Below are 23,348 nucleotides of genomic sequence, written 5' to 3'. Positions count from 1 at the left end.
GTATGCAGGAATGGCACTCGGCTGGAAACAGCGGCGTTCAGTCCTCTTCGTTGACGCACTGCCATCGAGCGCCTCACTCAGCCGCCTCCTCAAGACGGAATGCAACATTGACCACCGTGCTGCCTGTTCGTGTGCTCCAGGTGTCGTTGCATTCTCCATGTATTAAACACCTCTTGCTGCGAACTCATTTCGTGAGAGTGGCTGTCCGATTCTGCTCAGCATAGCGAACATTTTGTCTCTCCTCTCTTGGACAAATAGCGCTGTCCACTAAGATCTTATGAGCCTCATAAAGCTGTCGATTTCATTTTCATACGGTAGTCGTGTGATACTAGCCTGCACGACCAGCAATATTGTGGTATCATAAACTGCGTTCTGGTACGTCAGGATCATAACTCTGTCGTGTTATGACTCGTGCTGCTAGACACATCTCCTTCTCACAAATGAACCCATAGTCTTCAGCGTTGATTCTTGAATAAGAAATATCGCTGTGTAATCTCTCCTCATTTACAGAATGTAAAAGATCCATACCCACTTAGTTTTGCGCTTACACTGAAATGAAAATTATGTGTAAACAGCTTGTTTGGGAATTCCTGTTACAGAGTTCTAGCACGTGTAGAAGGGAGTGAGTACATGATATTTGAGTAGGAATCTATGTCCGGAAACTTTCTGTTTCCGTCCTGTGAGGGTTTCAGTCCAGAAGTTTAACTGATATACACCTGCTAGAGGAACTGAATTAGGCGTGACGCAGCACAGTTACTAGATAACAATTCGAAAGGAAATATTCATTGATCACCTAAGAACATTGTATTAATACTTACACATTATGTGTTTACATTATTCCAAAACAGAAAGGAAGCCAACAAGGTATATGTAAAGACCGGTTCATAACAACAGCGGTTACAGACATTGTACCTACAAAGTATTCTGGTATACATTCTGCATCCCACGCAGTGTCTCTTCAATCTATAGGGCAGCGGCCGGGACTCGTGCCGGCAGATCTTCCTCTGTCTCTACAGGAGTATCGTGAAATAGTCTTTGTATACGACGTTAAATGACATCAGGTGACCGTCTGGCGTAGTACGTATCATCCTGTTTACCGTACTGCACAACAGGACAAGCAACTCTGATACTTTCCTCTTTGGCTCAGGAGACATGGACGCGCTACACATTTGAACTGAAAGCGTCGTAGAACAGAAATGGTACGTTTACGGACATAGGTTCCTGTGCACAGTTGTATTTACTCACTTCCCCCCTCCCCCCTAGGATTCCTAGAAGTCAGAAATTCGAATTTCCTAACGCCCTGTGTTTAAGCGTGTTGTATACTTCTTGCTGTTCCACGTGCGTTACACACTGACTCCATAATGTTGCAATTTTAATGGACAATCCGTTTTTATGTAACCCATGATTGAATAAATAGTGTCGATGTAATTCAGTTTTCTTTTTTTTCAAACAACAACCTCATTGTTTGATACATACCAATCTTCGGTTTCCTCTATAGTTTTTGCGCGCTGCAGCTGTCTCAATCACCATGTCCGTTCTTCTTTTAAATACATTCCACGTGCTCCTCCTCTCACCGATTCTGCCAAGAACCTCCACATTTCTTATCAGTCCACCTAATTTTTAATATCCTTCTATAACACAACACCTCAAACGCTACATTTCTCTTCTTTCCCGGTTTGCCAATGGTCCAATATTTATTTCCATTCAGTGCTGTGCTCCTAACTTACATTCTCAAAAATTTTCTTCAAATCAAGGCCACTGTTTGATGATATACCTCTTTCGGCCAGTAGTGTCCTGTTTTCCCTTGCTAGTGTTATTTAATGTCCTCTTTACTTCGTCAGCCACATGTGACTTTCTTCCTAGGTGTCAAGATTCCTTCACCTCGTCTACATCATGGTCCCAATTTTTATGTCAAGTTTATCGCTACTCTTAGTCCTGCAAGTCGTAAAGTGTCCGGCAGTTCTTCCTTACTTTCAATGAGAAAACTAGTTCATTAACGATCTCATCAATGGCGTCCTTACAGGCTGAATTTTAATCCCTCTCCGGAACTTTTCTTCCATTTTATCATTGCATCTTTGATGTATATATTCAGCATCAAGTGCGAAAGACTACAAGCCTGTCATACAGGCCTTCGTTCCTGGTCTTGCATTCTCACTTTTCCCTGACGGTTCTTGTACATAATGTATAGTATCTGCCTTTCACTATAGTCAACACACATTTTCCTGAGAAATTGAAGTGATTTTTACATTGTCGAACGTTCATTCTATGTCGACAACTCCTTTGTACATGTATTGATCTTACATTGTCAACCCGGCCACATGTCAGAACCGCTTCTCTTCCCGGCGTTGGTTCGAGTCTTCCCTCGGGCACGGGTGTGTGTGTTTGTCCTTAGAATAATTTAGGTTAATTAGTGTGTAAGCTTAGGGACTGATGACCTTAGCAGTAAGTCCCATAAGATTTCACACACTTTTGAACATTTTAGAAGAACTGCTTCTCTGAGACCTTTATTTTTCCTAAAGCTAAACTAATCCTCATAAGACATCATAAGAAGAATAAAACAGACGACCGGCATAATAATAGACAAATATTGTTAACAATCGTTTGACACAGAAGTCTCAGTTCGAATATAATAAATTTCCTTGATACGTGAAAGCTTCTGTAAACAAATAACCACAGTTTCAGAAAGCATCGATCTTACAAAACTCAGCTTTACCTTTTGTCACAAGATACCATGTCAACCATGGATGTGAGCAACATGCAGATTTAATATTTCTAGATTTCCAAAATGCGTTTGACACGCTGTCGCACTATCAACCATTAACGATGGTACGTGAGCCATGGGGTTCGCTTCTATCTCTCGATAGTCGGTTGTGCCATTGTGTGGCCATATCTGCCTGAGCGAGCGTTTAGGGTTCGACAGAGGATCCTTGGTAGTTGAAAGGTGGGCTTCAAACTGTAAGGGGTCGGCGGAAGCACCGCGGCGTGAAGGGAGTGGCCACAGCGCTGTGCTGTTAATTGATGAAGCCGTGTTGCGTCTATGGGTCTAGAGGGGTACCGTTTAACCTTATCTAACGGTCATTAGCTGTAGGCTAATTGCCGGTTAGCGCTAACTGTTCCATGGAAATTCGCCCAAGCTCGACCTATGAGCCTGTCCATTTTACTATCACGTACCTGCCTGGGACTCCATCTAACGATATATTTATATTTGTGTTTTTTAGCTTTTTTATAATGTCGGTCCTGTGTCTGGTCGGGCCGGTTGTTCACTAGCTTTGCCACGAGAACGAGTCCGTGGTTTTCCGGGCAGTTGGGTCGGCGCCCTACCTAATGGCAAAGTCACTGTAGTTTCAAACGGAGCCTTGTTTAACTAAGCGATGGGCTTAGACTATTGTATATTATTCAATGTCGTTATATTTAAGTATGGATAGTTTTACCAAGCCACTTGACTCAGTTGTTTCTTTTTTAGTTAAACTTTTCATTTAATGATGCAGCTAGCAAAAGTTTATAATATTCTGAGTTTTGTTTCCTTTCAAATTTGTTAAATTCAGTAACTTAAAAGCTGTAAATAATTTTGAATTTCACGTAGAAGATTCTAGTGTTCACGAGAAATAATCCAAACAACTGTAGTACATCTACATATACATGATTACTCTGCTATTCACAATAAAGTCCCTGGCATAAGGTTCAATGAACCACCTTCAAGCTGTCTCTTTACCGTTCCACTCTCGAACGGCGCGCGGGAAAAACATGCACTTGAATTTTTATGTGCGTGCCCTGATTTCTTTTCGCAATCGGAGGAGAAAACTGGTGATTGAAATTTCATGAGAAGATACCGTCCCAACGAAAAACGCCTTCGTCTTAATCAGTGCCACTCCAATTCACGTATCATACCTGCGGCACTATCTGCCCTGTTTCACGATAGTAAAAACGAGCGGTCTTTCTTTGCACTTTTTCGATGTTATCCGTCAGTCCCACCTGATGCGGACCCCACACGGCACACCAATACTCAAGAATATGGCGGACAAGCGTGATGTAAGCAGTCTCTTTAGTAGAGCTGTTGCCCCATCCAAGTGATCTGCCAATGAATCGCAGTCTTTTACCTATGCGATCGTTCCAATTTAGGTTATTTATAATTATAATCCCTAAGTGTTTAGGTGAATTTACAGCCTTCAGATTTGTGTGACTTACCGCGTAATCGAAATTTAGATGATTTCTTTTAGTACTCATATCAATAACCTCATACTTTTCTTTATTGAGAGTCAACTGCCACTTTTCGCACCATTCAGATGTCTTATCTAAATCATTTTGCAATTCGTTTTGGTCATCTGATAACAACATCATCTGCAAACAATCTAGGATGGCTACTAAGATTGTGTCCTATATCTTCAATATAGATCAAGAAGAATAGAGGGCCTATAAAACTTCCTTGGGGAACACCAGATATTACTTTTGGTTTACCCGATGGCTTTCCGTCTATTACTACGAACTGTGACCTTTCTGACAGGAAATCACAAATCCAGTTTCACAACTGAGGCAATAATCCATATGCACACAATTTGGTTAGAAGACGCTTGTGGGGAACGGTGTCGAAAGCCTTCTGGAAATCTAAAAATATGGAATCAATTTGACGTCAGCTGTTGATAACAATCATTACTTCATGAGTATAAATAGCTAGTTGTGTTTCGCAAGAACGATATTTTCCGAATCCTTGCTGACTATGTGTCAATAAATCGTTTTCTTCGAGGTACTTCATGAAGTCGGAATACACTATTTGTTACAACCCTACTACAAATCGACGTTAGTGATATGGACCAGTAATTCAATGGATTACTCCTACTTCCCTTTTTAGGTATTGGTGTGACATGAGAAATTCTCCAATCTTTAGGTACGGATTTTTCTGTGAGCGAGCGGTTGTATATAACTGCTAAATATGGAGCTATTGTATCAGCATACTCTGAGAGGAAACTGACTGGTATTCAATCTGGACCGAAGGCCTTGGCTTTATTATGTGATTTAAGCTGCTTTGCGACACTGAGGATATCTACTTCTATGTTTCTCATCTTGACAGTTGTTCTTGATTGGAATTCAGGAATATTTACTTCGGCTTCTTTGGTGAAGGAGTTTCGGAAAACCGTGTTTAGTAACTCTGCTTTAGTAGCACTGTCATAATTGACTTTACCGTTGTTATCGCGAAGTGAAGGTATTGATTGTGTCCAGTGTTTTAAGCATGTTTACATTTTAAATAATATTTAAAAGGTTGTAAAAAAATATGTAAAAGCGCATGTATGTCATTTTCTTCTCTATAAAATCGTTTTATCTTAATGTTAACACATAGTCACCACATAACTCTGTGGATAAAACACCATCATTAGGACTTCTTGCCAACAACACACTGGTCCTGCAGTATTATTCGAAACCATAGGAAGAAGAAGAAAAAGTAGAACATAACATTCCATCCCAACTATGTATTTTGCAGCAAGCAAAGGTTATAAGATAATTGCTAACCCACCCCGATGGGATTACTTCAAGCAAATGCCAAATATTACACGAGATATTATCCAGCATCCACACTGTAATATTTTTATGTGAATTTGAAACGTTTTTCTCCGCTGTTGTTAATACATATCATTAAAAGCTATGTAAATAACCTTAAACACAAAGGATTTAGTGCTATATCATCTCTGCTCCTTGCAAAAAAATTGACAGTCATGGTAGGTCACCCACGTTGGGAAAGGATAGTAATGGGGCCACTTGTTGCATATAAACCTCGGTTTAAGAGTCAATTAACCTACTTAATGAGTAATAATGGCTACGAGTCGTTATAAATTTTTTGAATGAAAATTGATACGACAGGCTGATGCGCAAGTGAATTATAACCCGACAAGGTGAGCCACAGAGTGACATGGTGGTATACAGGGGCTAGAAAACGTATGTAATAGTCATTGTCTATGATCCAGGTAGCAAAGCTGTTGGGAATGTTCTGGAAGTTCGTGCATGGCGAGGTCACAGGCAGCCAGAAGGCGTAGATAAGGCAGCGAGAGGTAGATAAGGCGGCAGCCCACTGCTAGTTCTTGGCACTTGGCCGCCTAAGATTGCTACACTTGAACGTGTTTAAAGATGCACTGTGTGTCCTGTAGCACCTTCTTTACTGTTACAATAGTATTTATATACTGCTACACACATGTCCTGCGACGTATTGAATTGTATGAAAACGTTTAAGTAGGTATACCATGCCATGTCCAGCCGTCGTGATAGAGGTAACCAACTTGGATCGCCATCTGCGGTCACTATCTCCACTATACAGACGTATACGACAACTTATAGTTGCAGCCAACTTGGTCTTTGACGTAATTTAGGTGACCACTATGATATTGAGAGAAGCAATATGATAACTGTCCCTGAACAGTGTTAAGGGAAATGTGAAAGGGGTAGGGGAAGGGTGGAGGGCAAGGTAATGGGGATACCAAATTATCCAAACTACTTCAGCTGTCTGATGGGGGACAATGGCAGGGAAATAAATTTTGGTAAATATTTCAGCTATCTGACACTGGGAATGGGGGCCATAAGTCACTGATGAAGGGATTGGAAGGGTGACAGGTCATACATGTTCCCCTGAGGACACTGACATAGGCGATTTAACAACTCCAGAATCATCAAAGGGCCATAATTCAGAGACGTTCTCCAATTCCTTTTCCATTCCGCTGCACATATGGCTGGTCAGCAACTTGCATGCATGAACTTATAGGCTGATTGTGTGATATTTCTCGCGCTTATCTCCCCTCGCTACCTCCGGGACTGTGTACAATTTCTGATGGTGTGTCGCCAGACTCATAGACTCGGCAAATCATACCGAAGAGTCATCTAGTTGCCACCGCCTCAATGACTGTAGAAATTCCGAGGGAATTTGATCAGTGTTTTCTGCTTTATTGGTTTTGCAAGTCTCTGTTGAATTCTAGTTCTACTAAACGATCCCCTATATCTTCTCTATTGACACCCGATTTTTCTTCTGTCACTTGATCCAACAGTTCCTTCTCCTCGTTAGAACTTCACTGTATTCTTTCCACCAATCCGCTCTCTACTTTCTGATTAACATGAGAATTCTTCATGTAATGTAAATGTTAACGTCTGTATTTTTAATGTCACATAGGACACTTTAGATCTTTTCACATGCTATACTAGTTCCTGCTACGTTCATTTACGTATATTTATGTATATTGAACCTGATTCGGTAATTCTGAAAGGTTCCAAAATCAACTAATTTAATTATCTTGCTTTTATTTAATTTCATTGTATTGCCTCGTATCTTAGCTTTGAAGCTATCATTTTAGTGAAACATATTTTTAACATGCAACGGACGCTGACCAATTCAACTCCCATGTGGCTTTCTTATCCACCTAGTCCACCTAGACGTGTATAATTACTGCGACGGATGTATTTGTGTCATTGGTTGCACACTGTCCCTAGCAAAATTTTGTTACCTACAAAGGTATTAACGTAGTAGCTCATGTAATATGAGAAAATGAGATGTTGGTTGACTAGTCTACATCGGAAATTTCAAAAACAAAATACAAAGAAAAAAAAGAAAAGAAAAAACGCTAAATTCAAAGCTATGATGTAACACAGTTCTGTTCTACATGCTGTCACGAGAACTCGATAACTCTTTCTAAATGTCAAATAGATCGTTTGATATATTTTCAAAGGACTTCTTACGAATGTCTGAGAACGATACTTCAATAAGTGCAGACAGTTGAAATAGTCTTGACCACTTCGTATCCCAGTCAAAGAAAATAGTGAGCGTTAAAGTGTGAAATTAACATAATCAAAACATAACTAGTGGTCATAAGCAAGAAAGATACATCACACTGCCATTTAAACAATAAGGTAAACTTATTGAATAAATAAACAAATACACGTGTATGGGAACTAACATTAACAATAAGTATGATGAGTCAAAAGAAATTAACGTCCGTATTGGGGAAGCCAAGCACGCGTTTTGTAAAAGGATAATGTTCTCAACCGCCATCACTTCTCGAATGGAGAGAAATTAAGTCCATGGGACCGAGACCTGGACTTTGAGCGAGACGACGGGTGAACGACTTGGGGCATCTGAGGTGTGGCTTTACGGTATGACGCAAAGACAGGCAGACCAAGTTACTAACAACGACACTTTCCCTTAAATTGGAAAAAGAATTCCTAAATACAGGAAAATGTAGAAAGCTGCAATATTTCGCCTGGATAATGAGGACTGGAAACAGGTACAAACTGCTGTAGAACATTCTTCGAAGAAAAATACCTGGGAAACCTAAGGACATAGGCTTCGCACATAAGCCAGAAACTTTCTCGAAGAGGCAAACGTGATTTAGTTATGACGTTCACCAGCATCTGGTATGGGTAAGCACTATCAGAAGAAGAAGAGTTGTTTGATAATACTTTGTGCAAGTATTTTAATCCTTCTAGTAACCTCTTCCACATCTACACCTACATCTATATTTACATCAGTACTCTGTAAACGACTGCGAAGTGCATGCTAGGGGTATTTAACACTGTATTAGTTATTAGGGCTTTCACGTTCCATTGGGTGTTTAAGTAGCCGTGTACGAGTTGTAATTAGTCTAATCTTATCTTCGCGTTCCCTTCGGGAGCGATACGTAACGGGTTTTGTATAGTAGTACATTCCTATAATGGGCAGTCAAATGAAACGAAGCAGAACAAAACAGTGAGTTTATTACTTTTTAAAAAACAATCGCCGTATCAATTAATACGGCTCTGAGCACTATGGGACTTAACATCTATGGTCATCAGTCCCCTAGAACTTAGAACTACTTAAACCTAACTATCCTAAGGACATCACACAACACCCAGCCATCACGAGGCAGAGAAAATCCCTGACCCCGCCGGGAATCGAACCCAGGAACCCGGGACAATTAATACATTTAACTCACTATGAGAAAAGATGGTCAGTGCCTTCATGGAAAAACGTTTGCGGTTCTCTAAGAGACCATGATTGAACCAGCATGCACCTATTCTTTCGAAGCAAATAGACAACCACAAATGTCTTTCTTTAGGGCACCAAAATGTGGACATAGCATGGAGGATGTGCAGCGTAGTCGAAACAACAGGCACGCCAGGTTTTGGAAAGTCTTAATGAGATTTTTCTCTTATTGCAAACATCGGCTACTGGTTGACTTTCTAGAACACGGTGACACAATTAACGCACAGTGGTACGTGGACACTGTGCAAAACCAGAAGAGCCCCATCAAGTTCAATCGTCTAGGAACGTTGACAGGTGGCACTATTCTGTTACATGCTAGTGGACACTCACATTATGCCAAAGTTGTCTCGACAACGATGCAAAAGTGTCTCTGGGAAACCCTTAAAAATCCCCCATGAAGTCCCAATCTCTTTAGATGCGGTGTCCATATTTTTGGAACCCTGAAGAAAGAATTTCGTGACTGTCGATTTGTTTCGGACGTAGAGGTGCACCCCTGGGTTGAACAAGGGTTCCGTATCCAACAGCAAACGTATTTCCATGAAGACACTGGCCGCCTCGTATCACAGTGGAATGAATTTAGTAACATTTATGACGATTACTTTTGAAAAATTAAACAATATAGGCCTACTTAGTTCTCTTCATCTGCCTCGTTTTCATTAAACTGTTCCTTATAGATTTATGATTTGGAATTGTTCTTGACAGTTAATAAGTAGGCTTTGACGGAATAGTGTACGTCCATCTGCATGTGTTTGCGTATTCGGTTCGTTCAGCATATCCATGATGCTCTCCCATTGGTCAACCAAAAGTGTGACCATTTGTGCGTCTCCTCTTTCTACACATTCAGTGTTCCCCGTTAGTCCTATTCGGTGCAGGTCACAGCCACTTGAGCAATATTCTTAGATGAGTCGCACGAGTGTTTTGTAAGTTGTTTCCTGTGTAAATTGATTATATTTCCCTAGTATTCTGCCACCAGCCTTACCTATGACTGGGACTATGTTATCGTTCAATTTTATATTCACACAAATTGCTACACCCAGGTATTTCTATGAATTGACTGACTTCAAAAGTGACTTATTTTCATTGTAGACACAGGAAATTAGTATTTTTCGTTTTGTGAAGTGCAAAAGTTTACATTATTTAAAATTTGAAGGAAGCTTCTGTTTTTCACCACTTAGCAGTAAACTTGAAGTATTTACTTTCCAAACTGCTCTGTCAGCGCTGACAAACGGATATTAAGACTATCTGTAAGTAGGCCTACTTTGAGAGGCTAATCTGAGACGAGGTGGCGTCAGCAAGTACTCACAGACGACGGCGAGCGTCCAGGTGGCGTCGAGGTGGCTGCCCGGGATGGAAGGGTTCTCGGCGCGGCACGTCACGCTGCGGCCGTCATCGTCGGTGCCGGGCACGAAGCTCAGCTCGCTCAGCGTCGCGTTCTCGCGCGTCTCCTCCTGTGGCAGGGGCAGCTAATTAACGTCCACAAGTGGGCTTCCTGCTTGTGTCGCTCGGGACATCACTGTTTATAAGCTCACACATGGACATCATCATCTACTGGATTAAGGTGATATTAATATCTGCACGTCAACCTTACTCTATGCGATATTTATACACAATCTGATAGAAAGTATCTGGACACCTACTGGTGGACATTAATGTGGAGTTCACCAACCTTTGGCCTATATGACGGCTTCAACTCTGCTGAGGAAACTTTCAGTTAGGTGTCGCGACGTCTGTGAAGGAATGGAAGCCGATTTTACCTCAAGAGCCGAAAATAGATAAGGCACTGATGTCTGCGCTGTGGGCTAGAGTAAACTCGACGTTATAACTAATCTAAAAGGCGTTCCAAGGGATTCAGGACACTGTGGATGCCAGTCCAGAAATATTACTGGCCACAGACCATTTCCTCAAAGATGTTGCTTTATGTCAGCGAGTGTTGTCGTGTTGATACAGTCAGCGTCTCCAAACTGCTCCCTCTACTACAGACAGTACGAAAGGCAGTAAAGCGCGTTCATATCGTTGAGCATTTAGCATTTCCGTCACGAGCAGTAAGAGGACCATACCATAACCCTGAAATACACTCCTGGAAATGGAAAAAAGAACACATTGACACCGGTGTGTCAGACCCACCATACTTGCTCCGGACACTGCGAGAGGGCTGTACAAGCAATGATCACACACACGGCACAGCGGACACACCAGGAACAGCGGTGTTGGCCGTCGAATGGCGCTAGCTGCGCAGCATTTGTGCACCGCCGCCGTCAGTGTCAGCCAGTTTGCCGTGGCATACGGAGCTCCATCGCAGTCTTTAACACTGGTAGCATGCCGCGACAGCGTGGACGTGAACCGTATGTGCAGTTGACGGACTTTGAGCGAGGGCGTATAGTGGGCATGCGGGAGGCCGGGTGGACGTACCGCCGAATTGCTCAACACGTGGGGCGTGAGGTCTCCACAGTACATCGATGTTGTCGCCAGTGGTCGGCGGAAGGTGCACGTTCCCGTCGACCTGGGACCGGACCTCAGCGACGCACGGATGCACGCCAAGACCGTAGGATCCTACGCAGTGCCGTAGGGGACCGCACCGCCACTTCCCAGGAAATTAGGGACACTGTTGCTCCTGGGGTATCGGCGAGGACCATTCGCAACCGTCTCCGTGAAGCTGGGCTACGGTCCCGCACACCGTTAGGCCGTCTTCCGCTCACGCCCCAACATCGTGCAGCCCGCCTCCAGTGGTGTCGCGACAGGCGTGAATGGAGGGACGAATGGAGACGTGTCGTCTTCAGCGATGAGAGTCGCTTCTGCCTTGGTGCCAATGATGGTCGTATGCGTGTTTGGCGCCGTGCAGGTGAGCGCCACAATCAGGACTGCATACGACCGAGGCACACAGGGCCAACACCCGGCATTATGGTGTGGGGAGCGATCTCCTACACTGGCCGTACACCACTGGTGATCGTCGAGGGGACACGGAATAGTGCACGGTACATCCAAACCGTCATCGAACCCATCGTTCTACCATTCCTAGACCGGCAAGGGAACTTGCTGTTCCAACAGGACAATGCACGTCCGCATGTATCCCGTGCCACCCAACGTGCTCTAGAAGGTGTAAGTCAACTACACTGGCCAGCAAGATTTCCGGATCTGTCCCCCATTGAGCATGTTTGGGATTGGATGAAGCGTCGTCTCACGCGGTCTGCACGTCCAGCACGAACGCTGGTCCAACTGAGGCGCCAGGTGGAAATGGCATGGCAAGCCGTTCCACAGGACTACATCCAGCAACTCTACGATCGTCTCCATGGGACAATAGCAGCCTGCATTGCTGCGAAAGGTGGATATACACTGTACTAGTGCCGACATTGTGCATGCTCTGTTGCCTGTGTCTATGTGCCTGTGGTTCTGTCAGTGTGATCATGTGATGTATCTGACCCCAGGAATGTGTCAATAAAGTTTCCCCTTCCTGGGACAATGAATTCACGGTGTTCTTATTTCAATTTCCAGGAGTGTATATCACCATATTGCAACTCCTACTTCTCTGTATTTCGCAGCTGGCATTACATAAGATGGCAGGTAACGTTGTCCACACACTCGCTAAACCGAAATTTTTCGAACCATACGCTGCCCAGCGCCTTTGCTCTTTACGTCACCTCAAGCATCGCCTAGCACTGACAACAGAGCTGTGTGGCCTATAAGGAACCCCTCGACCATTGTTCCCTCTTTTCTTCAACTCGCTATGCACAATCGCTATGCTAGATGCTATGTTGGTAGCATTTTGGAGCTCACAAGCCATTTCTTCCACTGATTTCATACGATTTTGCGAGTGGAAGCACCCCGGGCAGCTGTCGACGGTAGCTGTCTGCCAGCATACGAGGTGTGCCTGGCCTTGATTTAGCTGTAGTATGCCTTTCCACTTGGCAGTCGCATCACAGACAGTCGACTTGAACTGCTTAGAAGGCTCGAGGTGGCCCTGATGTATTTGTCACTCAGGTCCCGACTAGACCTCGTTCGATGGTACTGGGCTCGCCTGATCGATCCATTGTGCTGTCTCTGCATTTCTACCGGCGGTATAATAATTCCCGCCTCCTTCAACGCTATCGCGGTAAGTACTGTACTGCGTTAGCGTGTCCCGATACTTTTCCTCATCTACATCTACATCTACATGGTTACTCTGCAATTCGCACTTAAGTGCCTGACAGATGGTTCATCGAACCATTTTCATACTACTTCTCTACCATTCCACTCGAATGGCGTGTGGGAAAAAGGAACACTTAAATCTTTCCGTTAGAGCTCTGATTTCTCTTATTTTATTATGATGATCATTTCTCCCTACGTACGTGAGTGTCAACGAAATATTTTCGCATTCGGAAGAGAAAGTTGGTGATTTAAATTTAGTAAATAGATCTCGCCGCAAAGAAGACCGCCTTTGTTTCAGTGTCTGCCACCCCAACTCACGTATCATATCAGTGACACTCTCACCCCTATTGCGCGATAACACAAAACGAGCTGCCCTTCCTTGCACTTTTTCGATGTCCTCCGTCAATCCTATCTGGTAAGGATCCCACACCAAGCAGCAATATTCCAGCACGTGACGGACAATTGTAATGTAGGCTGTCTCTTTAGTGGGCTTGTCGCATCTTCTAAGTGTTCTGCTAAAAAAGCGCACTCTTTGTTTCGCCTTCCCCACAGTATTATCTATCTGGTGTTTCCATTTTAAGTTGCTCGTAATTGTAATTCCTAGGTATTTAGTCGAATTGACAGCCCTTACATTTGTGCGATTTATCGTATACCCAAAATTTATCGGATTCCTTTTAGTACCCATGTGGATGACTTCGTGCTTTTCTTTCTTTAGTGCTAATTGACACTTTTCGCACCATACAGAAATTCTCTCTAGATCATTTTGTTATTGTAATTGATCATCTGATGATTTTTACTAGACGGTAAATTACAGTGTCATCTGCAAACAATCTAAGAGGGCTGCTCAGAGTATCACCTAGATCATTTGTATAAATCAGGGGCAGCATAGCGCCTATGACACTACCTTGCGGAACAAGGTAGTGCGGCACAGGATAGTGTATTTATTTGAACTGTGCCAAAAGGGGGCTACCGTTTATGGAAACACTATAGGAGAGAAAACTAAGACCCCATTAATTGATTTTGGATGAAAACTACACATTCAAAGCTCACTGAACGCTCACTCCAGATAGAATCTGTGTAGCTGATGCGAACTCTCACACGGGTGGTACATCACTAAAATACAGATTTCCTTTTATTGTGCCACTCACATAGCCTTGTAAATTGACAAAGAAACTTCAGTTTCTTGGAGATTCTCCTATTTCGCCACGCAGTAGGGCTGTAATGTCTGAACTAATTATAACCTTAAATAACTGACATTGTACGAATTAATGTGACTACTCAGAGCTATGAAATTTTGATCACTAAACGAAGATATGTATTCCATTATATCTTTGACGATGAGACAAAATCTTTCTCGTTAATGCTATTACAAAATTTATTTAAAAAGAATATATTAATTACATTCCGTAAACACACAATGCATTTTAATGACTCACAGTACATACAGGTCAGTCTAACGTGTTCTAAGATCATTCTGAAGTGTACAGAGGAAATCCACTGCAACGGCCCATTTAGAGCTGGTACCCACCCAGAAGTAGTAGTCGACTTGCTGATGGGGATTGTGTAACACACCGACCCTACTCGGAGATCGTAGACGGCGCACACATCTTTTGGTAAAGCGAATGGATAAAAAATTTCTACTTAAATCATTTCAGTTTCCGGAAGATTCTGTTTGTTGCTACACAAACGGTACTGAAAGAAACGTAGAAAAGTTACATTCACTAACAGATGACAAACTATTCGATTATATTGCACGGGAAGAAAACTTAAGGGAGACCCGGGGTAGAAACAGACAAAAATTCCGATTTTTCTTCATTTCATGAATCATATGATACATTATATATTTGGATGAAAAATTTTGCTGTTGGTTGGATCTTCTTTTCCTTGTGCAGTTGCATTTTCAGTTTACCTCATCAAAAATTGCATTAACCTATTTGGCGGGTCTTACTACCGGAGCTGTTGTCCTTAGCAGTGTGTTGTTATCATCGTTTTATAATGGTAAGTTTACTGTGCATTGTGATTCATTCTCGAAGAACCTTCGTTCTAGGATTTTTGCCTATCGCAGCAAACAGGGAATATGAGTGTTATTCAAATAAATAATGACAAAATGAAGATGAACCTTTAAGATGCCTTCCAAAGGTAGCAGATCGTACTGCAAATATATGGTCCGTGTGTTTCAGTACAAGTTACTTAGCCACGTAACTAAAGCAAATTCCGTGTGAATGCATCCCAGTGCTTCAAAACAGAATGATGAAATCAGTGATTGAGAAGAGCTCACTGTAGAAAATGACACAGAAGCCGCTATAATTGTAAAATTTATTATACTGATCAATGTTCTAGGTGAAATAATGAATTCTTCTTTCGCTGTGGCGTATTACCACTGTAATGAATCTGCAAAGAAATATACGCCCCATCTATGTACTGCCTATCTGTGTATCTTGTGGGATGAAAACACTAATATTACGGTTCAGTGATTAATTGTATTTATAATGTGAAGCAACAGTTACCTATAAGTTAATGAGAGGCTAGCAGGAAATTCCGGGTAGTATACAGCGAAAGGGCGGAGAAGAAACGACAGGAGTAAAAGCTCACTGAAACTGCAGCTACCAATAAAATCATACCGGCTAGAAGGAGAAGAATGTTGTTACTTGGTAACACTTGTGATGGAGATGACCAATAGTAAGGAACAAGACTTCTAATCACGTAACTACAAAAATAAGAAGTTTCATATGAAAATATTAATTGCTTTTTTTTGTTTGTACTTTCCCACTGGAAACGCCCTGTTTTCTCATAAAGTACGGGCAGTATTATTCAGAAGCTCTCACAGGTTCCTTTACAACCATTTACACAGTCTGTCATTGATATCTATCCAGCCTTGGTTATTTTATATAAATTAACGTTTTCAAAATTTTTAGGAAGATAGAATCATTGGGTAAAGTGCTATGAAACCTTTCGCATTAATCCAAAACTTTCTGTTATAGTTCAGTGAAAAAACGACAGCACAGTTAACAAATATGGTGGATATGCCAAATCACTGATTTTTAGAGCCTTTTAGATAATGGGTCTAGAACCTAATTGAACAGGAACGAGACAGATCCCCGTCCTCTTTCTACTATATGAAACTTTATTGTACCACTCGTTTAATTTTGGTATCTCATATCGGGGATATGTCATACTATTACGCTCGACACAGAGATTGGAGATTACCCTTTTTCTCTGGATCACTAGGAAGTTGTGTTTCTCTGCATCAGTCTGCCCCTTCAGATAATAGGATATGATTTTACACCATCCTCCTCCAATTGGTTTTGTCCCTGAAGATCTACGTCTTCTTCAATCATCAAGAGGTCTTACAGTTGCTGTATTCCCAGGGACCTTCTGAGTACTACGTGCTCGACTGGAGAAGTTCTCTTAGCTACTCGTACCTGTTACCAGATAAATACATCCATGGTTTGATCTCTTTCACTTCCTGCAGACAAAAACGGCAGAGTTGCTTTTCAAAGTTTTTAAAGTTAATTAGACAAATAACCAATTGCTTATTATGTTTCTGTTGTGAACCGTAAACCACAAATCACACATGGTAATTGCTTAATTTTCCACTAGCTTCATCACACAATAATATCTTCAGGCAACAAGGTGAAACAAGTGAAACAAAGAAGATAACATGCCTTGTCATAGATGTACTAGCGTATCTGTCTGCAATACAAACACTGGACACATTGGCAGCTGGTATAACGAAAGCGATGGCAATCTGAATTTTGTTTATGTGATACTTCAACTGTTGTTTTTTATTGTTGTAGTCTTCAATCAGAAGACTGGTTTGATGCAGCTCTCCATGTTATTCTATCCTGTGCATGTCTCATCATCTCCGAAAAACTAATGCAACTGGCATCCTTCTGAATCTGGTTATTGTATTCATCTCTTGGTTTCCCTCTACAATTTTCACCGTCTACATTTCTCTTCAATACTACACTGACGATCTCTTGATGTCTCAGAATGTGTCCTGTCAACCGATCCATTTTTCTAGTCAGATTGTATCTACCCTTTCTTTTCTCCCCAATTCTTCAGCACCTTCTAATTATTTACGTTATTGACCTAATAATCTTCTACATCCTCAGTAGTATCACATTTCAAAAGGTGCTATTCTCTTTTGTCTGAACTGCTTATTTTTCACATTTACTTCCATACATAACTACGCTACATAGAAGAACTCACAGAAATGACTTCCTAACAGTTAAATCTATATTCCATGTTAACAAATTTCTCTTCTTAAGAAATGCTTTCCTTGCAAATCCCAGTCTACATTTTATATCTTCTCTACTTCGGCCGTCATCATTTGTTTTGCTACCCAAACAGCAAAACCTATCTACTACCTTGAGTGTTTAATTTCCTAACCTAAGTCCCTCAGCGTCACCTTATTTAGATTACATTCCATTTCTGTGTTTTCCTTTTGTTGATATTCATCTTATAGCCTCCTTTCCAGGCCTTTCCATTCCATTCAGCTCCTCTTCAAAGTCCTTTGCTGTCTCTGACAGAAACATGTCATTGGTAAACCTCAAAGATTTTATTTCTTCTCCCTCAATTTCAATTCCTACTCCAAATTTTTCTTTTGTTTCCTTTATTGCTTGCTCAATGTTCAGATCGATTAAGACAGACTAAAACCTCATCTCACTCTCTTTCCTTTCATGGCCCCCCTCCCCTCCATCCCGTGCATGACTCTTACACCTGGCGTCTGCATGTTGTAAATCATTCTAAACAGCCTTGCGTTCCCCTATTATCCCCTACCACCTTAAAATTTTGAAAGAGACAGTTCTAGTCAACATTGAAAAAAATCTTTCTCTACGTCTACGAATAATATAAACATAGGTTTAGCTTTCCTTAACCTATCTTCTAAGATGAGTCGTAAGGTCAGTACTGATTACTTCGCCTGTTCCTAGACTTCTCCGGAATCCAAACTGATCTTCCCCAAGGTCAGCTTCTGCCAGTTTTTGCACTCTCCCGTAAAGAATTTGTGTTAGTATTTTGTATCGATGTCTTACTAAAATGTGAGTTTGACTATATTCATAGCTGTCAGCACCTGATTTCCTTGGAATTGGAATCATTATATTCTTCTTGATGTGCAAGTGTATTTCACCTATCTCACACGTCTTGTGGTGAGGTGGAAGAGTTTAGTTACGGCCGGGTCTCGTAAGGATGTCAATAGTTTTGTGGGAATATCGTCTACTCCCGGGGACTTGTTTCGACTTAGGTCTTTCAGTACTCTGCCAAATTCTTCTTACAGTGCTATATCTGCCATCTCAAGTGCATCTACGTCCTCCGCCATTTCTATAACATTGCCTTCAAGTTCATCTCCCTTCTACAGACCTTCTACATACTACGTCCACCTTTCAGCTTTCCCTCCTTTTCTTAGGATTGAGCTCTTGTTATTCAAAAAGCTGCTTCTCTCTCCTCCAAAGGCCTCTTTAATTTTCCTGTAGGTGGCATCTATCATTCCCCTAGTGGTATATGTATCTAAATCCTTACATTAGACCTCTAGCGATTCCTGCTTGGTCATTTTGTGCTTCCTGTCAGTTTCACTTTTTGGCCATTTGTGTTTCCTTCCGCCTGCTTCATTTGCTGAATATTTATATTTGCCCCTTTCATCAGTTAAATTCAGTATTTTCCGTGTTATACAAGGACATCTACTAAGCTTTGTCTCTTCATTTATTTGACCCTGTGCTTCCTTTTTTATTTCATATCTTAAAGCTACCAGTTCGTCCTCTAATGTGTTGTTTTCTACTGTTCTCATCAACTGAAGGGCTTATTTCAATAGTGGTACAATTCCATTACCTTCACTTTGCTGCCTATAATGCTTCTGAAATTAATGATCCCAACAAACAGAAAGAAAGGTTCATCTCGAGCGAGAAGCGATATGCTTGAATATTTCTGGTATCTCAACTGAAGATTTTTCAGCGTTCATTTAACTTTAGGACTCTGTATCTCAAAATGAACAAAAATGGAGTTACACCACTACTGAAATAAGCCCTCCAACTGCTCTCGTGATGAAATGCTTAGAACTTCAACTTCTTTCAACTTATCCAGCTCCCATCTCCATAATTTCCATCGTTTTGGCTATTTTTTAACTTTTAATCAGCAGTTCATAGCCAATAATCTGTGGTCACATTCCACATCTGCCACTAGAAATGTCTCGCTTCTCCTTTCATTCTTTTCCACAAGTTCACATTCACCTACTGTTTTTACTTCTTTTCCTTTCCCTACTATAGAATTCCAATCTTCCACCATAATTAAATTTTCGTCTGGCGTAACTATTCGAATCATTTCTTATATCACTTGAGACATTTCTTCAAACTCTTCATCGTCTTCGTTGCCAGTTGCCATATAAACTGTTTCCGCAGAGCTGAGAATGGGTTTAATGTATATTTTGGCTACGATAATGCCTTCACTATTTTGTTGATAGCAGCTAACTCACATTCTTATTTCCTTACACATTATTAAACCTACACTTGCAATACCCCGATTTGTTTTTGTATTAATAAACCTGTAATCACCTGACCAGACATTCTGTTCTTTCTGTGCCGAACTTCAGTAAGTCCAACGATATCTAGCTTCATCCTATCCATTTCCCTTTTTGAATTTTCTAACGTGCCTACCCGACTAAGGGATCTAATATTCAACGCTATAATCCGTAGAACGCCAGTTTTGTTTCTCCTCATGACAACATGCTCCCTGTCCACAGATCGAAATGCGGGACCTTTTTTTCCTGTGGAATATTTTAGCCAAGAGGATGCTATCATTATTTAATCATACAGTAGAGTAGCATTCCCTCGGGAAAAATTACGGTTGTAATTTCCCCATGCTTTTCGCAGTACCAGCAAAGCAAGGCAGTTTTGATTGACGTTACAAGGTGAGATCAGTCAATCATCCAGACTGTTTCCCCTGAAACTGCTGAAAAGCATGCTGCCCTTCTTCATGAACCTCACGGTTGTTTGGCGTCTCGAGGGATATCCCTCCTTTGTGTTTGCCGCTACGGTATCACTCCCTGTATTGCGGAGGCACACAACGCACCCTCCACCAATGGAAAGTTCCGTAGTTGTTGCAGGGGGGCGGGTTCCACAGTAGAATGTACAATAAAACAGCTTCAGTTTTATTTGCATTTTGCACTAATAAGAATTACATTTATAAGCGAAACATATCAACCCCGCCGTAAATACACTCCTGGAAATGGAAAAAAGAACACATTGACACCGGTGTGTCAGACCCACCATACTTGCTCCGGACACTGCGAGAGGGCTGTACAAGCAATGATCACACGCACGGCACAGCGGACACACCAGGAACCGCGGTGTTGGCCGTCGAATGGCGCTAGCTGCGCAGCATTTGTGCACCGCCGCCGTCAGTGTCAGCCAGTTTGCCGTGGCATAGGGAGCTCCATCACAGTCTTTAACACTGGTAGCATGCCGCGACAGCGTGGACGTGAACCGTATGTGCAGTTGACGGACTTTGAGCGAGGGCGTATAGTGGGCATGCGGGAGGCCGGGTGGACGTACCGCCGAATTGCTCAACACGTGGGGCGTGAGGTCTCCACAGTACATCGATGTTGTCGCCAGTGATCGGTGGAAGGTGCACGTGCCCGTCGACCTGGGACTGGACTGCAGCGACGCACGGATGCACGCCAAGACCGTAGGATCCTACGCAGTGCCGTAGGGGACCGCACCGCCATTTCCCAGCAAATTAGGGACACTGTTGCTCCTGGGGTATCGGCGAGGACCATTCGCAACCGTCTCCATGAAGCTGGGCTACGGTCCCGCACACCGTTAGGCCGTCTTCCGCTCACGCCCCAACATCGTGCAGCCCGCCTCCAGTGGTGTCGCGACAGGCGTGAATGGAGGGACGAATGGAGACGTGTCGTCTTCAGCGATGAGAGTCGCTTCTGCCTTGGTGCCAATGATGGTCGTATGCGTGTTTGGCGCCGTGCAGGTGAGCGCCACAATCAGGACTGCATACGACCGAGGCACACAGGGCCAACACCCGGCATCATGGTGTGGGGAGCGATCTCCTACACTGGCCGTACACCACTGGTGATCGTCGAGGGGACACTGAATAGTGCACGGTACATCCAAACCGTCATCGAACCCATCGTTCTACCATTCCTAGACCGGCAAGGGAACTTGCTGTTCCAACAGGACAATGCACGTCCGCATGTATCCCGTGCCACCCAACGTGCTCTAGAAGGTGTAAGTCAACTACCCTGGCCAGCAAGATCTCCGGATCTGTCCCCCATTGAGCATGTTTGGGACTGGATGAAGCGTCGTCTCACGCGGTCTGCACGTCCAGCACGAACGCTGGTCCAACTGAGGCGCCAGGTGGAAATGGCATGGCAAGCCGTTCCACAGGACTACATCCAGCATCTCTACGATCGTCTCCATGGGAGAATAGCAGCCTGCATTGCTGCGAAAGGTGGATATACACTGTACTAGTGCCGACATTGTGCATGCTCTGTTGCCTGTGTCTATGTGCCTGTGGTTCTGTCAGTGTGATCATGTGATGTATCTGACCCCAGGAATGTGTCAATAAAGTTTCCCCTTCCTGGGACAATGAATTCACGGTGTTCTTATTTCAATTTCCAGGAGTGTATATCAGAAGGAACATAATTTCTGTTGTTTGCTCTTAATCATTGCAATCATCGTCCTAATCAAAAGTTAAGCTTTACCTCTTACTACGATCCACTGATCAAACTTTCTCGTCATTGCTTCAAATTTACTGTCTTTCAGGAGTGTGTTACACGTTTCGTTTGGGAAGCGATAGTCTTCCATTTGTGAACGTGTCGATTGAAAATTTACCCATAGTATTCAAACCAGTCACTGACGGCAAACATATTCAGTTCTTCTTCTGTGTTATTATTTAATATCCGCTCAGGTCTTGATTCGTAAACTCTTTTGAAAAAACTTCGTTTCTGTCGTCTGGGAAGTCCTTTCATTCTTGGCTTTTCTCACGAAATGTCTTCAACGAAAAATTTGCGTTAAAACGGCAATTGTTTTATTTATGTTTTCTTCAGTATGTTTTAAATTAGATGACCGATTATAATAGTCACTGTTCGCTCGCTTTTAAAACGTTTGCCTTTTTATGTATTTTAACAGTTTTATGGTAACAGCAAGTAACATCACATCCGAGATATTTAAAATATATTACGAATTCTGCCATAATATTGATTAATGTCATTTTTATATACTAATTTTTTCTTTTCATTATTTTCTTGGTTTTCGTTAGATATAGCCTTGGCGAGAGCAGATTAAATGATCTTCATTTATTATTTTCAGGATAGTTACTATGTACTATGAGTAGCATCCAAAAGAAAACGTGCGAAACAACATTGTGAATATAACTGAAGTCTTAACTCAAAAGTTATCAGCAAAGCAGCCGGCCGCGGTGGTCTAGCGGTTCTAGGCGCTCAGTCCGGAACCGCGCGACTGCTACGGTCGCAGGTTCGAATCCTGTCTTGGGCATAGATGTATGTGATGTCCTTAGGTTGGTTAGGTTTAAGTAGTTCTAAGTTCTACGGGACTGATGACCACAGATGTTAAGTCCCATAGTGCTCAGAGCCATTTGAACAATTTTTTAATCAGCAAAGACCAGAGCACAACTGTCTCACTGTTTCCGAACCGAATGATTCCGTATTCCCAGAACCCCTGTGTCTGTGGCAGGATCAGGTCCTCCACAGTGTCCTTTAGTTCGTCGCCCGAATTGGAGCGCTTCATTTAGAGATTTTAGCGGGTCAGACAGAGCGCGACGTGTCTAGGCTGTAGACCGAATGCTAAAGCTGCTCCCACTTGAAGTTGGCTATTACACTTTGTGTGGTCTTTAAGACGTGTCGGCGCGCGTAACAGTGGATCACAATCACTCCTTTCGTGAGCAACCCAGGCCGTTTGGTCCTGATGGGCTTTCGTAGGCTGAGTGTCTCATAGCACGTGCTGTTAATGATTTTTCTGTGCTCGCGGGCTTTCATGAGTATCAGATCTCGAACGTCGAAAAAGACGGCGGGAATCACCTGCCTGCTGAGGGCACTGCTTTAAATTTTTCAAGCTAAGAAGACAACACCACTTTTGCGTCCCTAGATGTCCCAGTACCTTATCTCAAAGAGGCAGATGCAGTTTTAAAGCGTTTGGGTTATTATAACGTGTAGTTCATTTTGATTCGATCACTCCTTATATTAGTAAGCTAATCTAGGCGTGACTGTGTACGG

The 23,348-nt window shown here is 42.5% G+C and overlaps 1 protein-coding gene across 1 annotated transcript in view; it reads right to left on the bottom strand.

Moving 5' to 3' along the window:
* Positions 1 to 23,348, bottom strand: part of LOC126419775 (nephrin-like) — a gene marked incomplete at its 3' end in the record, with an annotated part of 483,228 nt that overhangs the window by 66,832 nt on the left and 393,048 nt on the right. Inside the window, exon 7 of the mRNA XM_050086987.1 lies at positions 10,293 to 10,437. Within this exon, the coding sequence (XP_049942944.1) occupies positions 10,293 to 10,437 (145 nt within the window). The remainder of the gene's footprint in view (positions 1 to 10,292; positions 10,438 to 23,348) is intronic.

The sequence above is a fragment of the Schistocerca serialis genome, chromosome 1 (genome assembly GCF_023864345.2).
Source record: "Schistocerca serialis cubense isolate TAMUIC-IGC-003099 chromosome 1, iqSchSeri2.2, whole genome shotgun sequence".
In the NCBI taxonomy this organism is placed as follows: domain Eukaryota; kingdom Metazoa; phylum Arthropoda; class Insecta; order Orthoptera; family Acrididae; genus Schistocerca; species Schistocerca serialis.
Note: the sequence above shows the minus strand (reverse complement) of the source record. Positions and strands in the feature narration are given on the sequence as shown.